A 5,010-nucleotide genomic window follows, 5' to 3' on the forward strand; every position below is an offset into this window, starting at 1 on the left:
TTATTAGAATGGTGCTTGAAATATGAAATATTACGGACAAAAGTACCATGAATATACATGTTTATAATTTGTTAAATTAACAGCAGATTTAAAGTTTTACCACCAAAACTGTCGGGCACTTCAAAATCATCGTAAGGTGCTACAACAGGATAGTCGGCACTGTCCATGCTGCAGTCGTGACGTAGTCTCAGAGTGCTCAGGTTCCATCCCCAGGACTGGTCGTCACTCCCCACGATAGACTGAAACAAACAATGAGGTTTTATTCAACATTCAAAGGACATGAAAGGCGTTGTAATTCTTATAAAAAACCTAGGAATTATGCACTGACAATATTTCATTTAATTTTTTCCTTTGGAAAATGTGAAAGGAAAAGTATGCATAGGTGATATAATATTAGTTTATGCAATCAAACAATTATGAACTATTTTGAAAAAGAAATTTATCCACATAATCTGTGTTGTAGACATGTAGAACTTACATTGATTCCGTTGCCGTGTAGATCAGCGGCTTTTGTACCCACACCCACCATAGGGTGCAAGCCACGGAGCTCAGCAGGCCAGTGGATCGCCCACATGTGGATTCCCTGGCTGAATCCAACTCTTCCCCTCACGGCATCGGCTGCCCCGGTGGACGTTGACCGGAAGCAAGTTAGCGGGAACTCCTCCTAAAATAAGGATACGATATTAAAAATAATTGTTCTATATTGTTAGTATGTCATAATTTATTTCTAAGTAAACATAATTATCTGTAAAGTAGCAATTTGCATTAAAAAATTAATTGTAAAAGATTTTAAATGAAAGGCGTAATATATCTGAAGTAGTTAAAAATGTATATTAAATCCTTAAAGCACCAAACAGTTCAAAATAAAATAGTTGAAGGTATTAATTATTCATACATAAACAATGCTATCATATAAAGATGTCAAAACAATTGTTATCATGGTTTAGATTCCCATGCTATGTTTACAGTAAGATGTTGAATACAATGTGTTTATAGGTGGTATAATTAGATAAATGATATAAAGCGAATATCAAAACCATATCTAGCCGGGTTTATTATTCTGTTTAATATCAGAATTATTTAAAAAATGTCCAAGCCAACTATAGTTAACGGTAATTATATATAAATATACCATGCTTTATTTTCAAAGTGTAGTATATAGTAGGCAATTTTAATTTTTTTTTAAGAATCAAAACGTAGTTTTTAAAAACTGGTATATTTAAATTGTTCGTTCAAAGTTGTTGAAAAGCTTGTATGAGAGTTAGGTGTGTAGCATTGTTTTTACCTACCTTGAAATGGATGTTCCTTGAACAATCTTGCGGGTTCCAGGCGTATTTCTCCAGCTCTTGGAAGAACGAAGGCGACTTTTCAGTCTCCACCAGCATCCTGACACGCTCTGGAAGTAGGAATTCTTCCAATCCATCTGCAGCGGCAGCGGCTGCTCCAACATCTTCGTCCTCGGCCCCTGTATGCAATAAGTAACGTAACTAATAAATATTACTTAATTTTGCTAACATGTATAATAAAAATACATGTTTTCATTTATCTCAAGCATGAATTAAAAAGATATTCCTGATATTCCATTTGTGACTATATGTATTTGATTAATTGTAACTTATATGATATATCTCAACATATGGAATGATGTTATACAGTAGAGAATATTATTTTTTTTATATAAAGTAGTAAAAAATAATAATAACAATTATATTAATAACTATTAATTCTTACCCAAGTCGTAGTGTTCGTCGGGTAATATATCATCAAGGGTAACGTTCGCCAGAAGCAACAGGATGGGGAAAAGTCCTGGTTCATGGCGAACCTGCCTTCTCAGTTCCCCACGGCTCACCGCCAATCTTCTACTCCTGACAGAAGAGCTGATCCTGTCAACGGGGAGAATACACGAGTTAAACATTGTTTATAACTCATTTAGGATCTAAAGTTAAAAAATGACTCAATATATGTGTTATTGTTGAAAAACTTAAAATACTAATTATTTTATCCATAACTGGAATTTTTTTATTTTCCGGACTTTTGGGACACTGTTTCTATGATCAATAATAATGTTTGTTTATAATAATATTTCTACACTAATTATTTATGTGACCATTATTTACCTTATATTTGAATAGTACAAAATTAACACTTCTTTATTTTTAAGCCGCTAATTTAAAATACAAAGCGTATATTAAATTATTACTTCATCTGAAATATTATTATTTATACTTCAAACACTAAAACAGCACAGGTTTTATTATTATTCATGTCACAGACAATTTTCGTTCATAATATATTTAGTTTATTATTCTTTTTATTGTTTACATGTGAACGTCAAGTTTTCAAAACAAAAAAATATTTTAAAACATCTGTTGATTAAAATTTTTTATCTGTAATTACATCAAGTCTGTTCAAACTTTCTCGCACATTTATCTATTTAACTGTATTACTATGAAATCAAGTAAAGTGCTAATTATCTATTCAAAAACAAAATTAATTTTCATTAAAATAACTTTATAAATATCTTCTATCTTTATATTATATAAGAATTAAAATAATATATACATATGTCGTTCTTAAAGAGTAACATCATACAGTGAAAACAACTATAATATGAGTATAACCGTTATTTTTTTAACGCAGTAAAATGTTCGATATCATATTTTTTTAACTAGGGGTTTACTTAGAACAATCTAATAACAATAAACATAAATCTGATAGAAATTGATATAACATACCAACCGTAAGTTTATTATTTATAACAAGACAAGAAAGTAAAATAAAGCGTATTATTACTTACTAGTTAATACTTTTCGAACATTCAAGAACAATATTTTACAGCGATATAAAAAACTTATATTTTCCACGCGAGTTTAATTATTTCACTTTTTATTTTTGTTAGTATTACTTGATTTAATCATTTACTATTCACTAACAGTATAAAAAAGTTATATTTACCACGCATTTATGAATATATGAAATTTATAAACTTACTGTAACAACTCATTCTATATTAATAAAATTACTCACCTCCGCCACTTTCTAATTGAGCGTTGCCGCCTAATCAAGTTGTTGGGACGCATGGTCTTCGCTGTTAAAACTCGTACGACAAGCACAGTATCACTCCTCAAGAGAGACTGACCAAGTTCGGCGTGGTCTCTGAGGTCTCGCTGCCGATGGTGGGGGTAAGAGGAGTGGGCGGGGCAATTATGTAGTGGGGGAGCCTGGAGTGGAGGTTAACGTTACTATATTATCAGGAAATACAGAGCAGTAGAATAAGATTAGTAATTAGATTTGCCTAAAATAAATATTATAAATCCTAGGACAATACCCAGAATTTTTAAGTTCTTAGCGTAAAAAATTTAATTGGGTCAATAAACATATAAATAAAGGTATTTGCGATTTAATTTGTGCCTGTTATAATACGAACATTACATCATTAATTTATTCTTTTGGATTAAATTCATATTCGAGCGTTTAACACATTATTTATTTAATACTTGCAAATATTGCATTACTTTTTTCTACGAATTCATAGCAATCAATTTAAGTCAAGAAAGCTACATATTGTTGAATGATACATAAATCTGTTTAATATTTACGATGGCTAGAAACGTGTACATTAATAAAATAGTACGTAACTAGCAATAATTTCCCATTAATTAGCAACCTTAAAAATTATATAGGCTTCATTTATATATTAATATTATAATACATATAACTTGACACACTAAATTGGTATTACTGTGCTGAGGAAAAATTTACTATAAAGTTTCCAATGTCGGAGAGAGTCAGCTGTATGAGAGGTGGGTTGAAAATGATTAACTAAGATTATTGTAATATGTTAAAATCCTGTCTATAGGCAACTACAAAACTTAGGAAAGTTATTTTGGAAGATAACATTAGTTTACATTTCTCTATCTATATTTCTGCCTTATTATGAGGGTTTGCGCAATTACGATAGTTAGGTAATCATTAGATACGACATCTTTAACACATTGGTCTGATTGTACTGGTACTCATAAGGAACACTATAAAAGTTGCCCAGCTGCCTCTAAAGCATTTTTATAATTTCAATCTTACTATATATCATTGTAAAAGTTATTAAAGTTACCTTTTTACAGTTTAAACTTCTATATTGTGTAGTTGTAAGTAATAGGTATCTATTTTCCGGTTATTTACATTAGATTTGATAGAGAATTTTATGATGAATTTTAATTAGAATGATTCTCAAATGTCTTTAAATATATTTTCTATTGTATGGTTTTTTGTTTTGTATTCAGTAAATAGTTCAAATTATTGAAATAGCTTCAATTATTATTTTCTGTTAGAGGAGGACTATTTAAAAGCCATTTGAACCTTAAAAAGAATTATATTGACTCTAGGTACTACTAAACGAAAACATTATTTATCTATATATAAAAATGTTTTATGTACAAATTGTTTTATTTTTAAATAAACATTGATTAGCAAAACATACTTGATCCACTGTTATTGAACCCATACTCTCACTTTATGTATATTTTTAAATTTATATTTTAAACCAAACTACTATGTAACTCTTTTGTCCTATGTATAATATGAACAATACTGAAATCCTAAAAAAATGTATGTATTTCATATTTAAATGTATGACGAAAATGTAGCTTAACAATCTTTGAAAATTCTTAACTTCCATTAACGCAAGGTTTAAATACATAATATAATGAACCAAATGATTTGAAAACACACAAATAACTAGAATTTACTTTTTTGACATTAAAAAAAATGTTCTTCATCGTTCCTCTCTATGTTCTCTTTAAACATCCGTTTTAGTGTTTTAAAACATAGCAAAAACTAATTTGTGGATAATCGCGACTAAATGTAGGCAACAAATACAGTGAATTGTTTTATGATTTGTTGATTATAATAGAGAGCAAACACGAAATGTCTTCGACATTCCTGTTGTATTTCTAAATACAGTAATCATTGACAGTTTTATTTTTAAGATACGTTAAAAATATTTAGTTATTT

The 5,010-nt window shown here is 29.5% G+C and overlaps 1 protein-coding gene across 1 annotated transcript; it reads right to left on the reverse strand.

The window, feature by feature from the left end:
* Positions 1-439: 439 nt before the first annotated feature.
* LOC124370693 lies at positions 440-4,501 on the reverse strand. The gene is made up of 5 exons (XM_046828979.1): positions 4,478-4,501; positions 3,028-3,221; positions 1,732-1,883; positions 1,290-1,465; positions 440-664 (listed from the first exon to the last, which is right to left on the reverse strand). Exons 1-5 carry the CDS (start codon positions 4,499-4,501, stop codon positions 440-442), a joined length of 771 nt encoding a protein of 256 aa, XP_046684935.1.
* Between the last annotated feature and the right edge of the window lie 509 nt (positions 4,502-5,010).

This window comes from Homalodisca vitripennis, unplaced genomic scaffold (assembly GCF_021130785.1).
Source record: "Homalodisca vitripennis isolate AUS2020 unplaced genomic scaffold, UT_GWSS_2.1 ScUCBcl_413;HRSCAF=2351, whole genome shotgun sequence".
NCBI classification, from domain to species: domain Eukaryota; kingdom Metazoa; phylum Arthropoda; class Insecta; order Hemiptera; family Cicadellidae; genus Homalodisca; species Homalodisca vitripennis.

Coding starts and splice junctions, on each gene's coding strand:
- LOC124370693 (XM_046828979.1), bottom strand. CDS start 4,501: ATGGGTTCAATAACAGTGGATCAA. Junction 3,222..4,477: donor GTTCAATAACAGTGGATCAA/GTATGTTTTGCT, acceptor CCTCCACTCCAG/GCTCCCCCACTACATAATTG. Junction 1,884..3,027: donor TCAATTAGAAAGTGGCGGAG/GTGAGTAATTTT, acceptor CCCCGTTGACAG/GATCAGCTCTTCTGTCAGGA.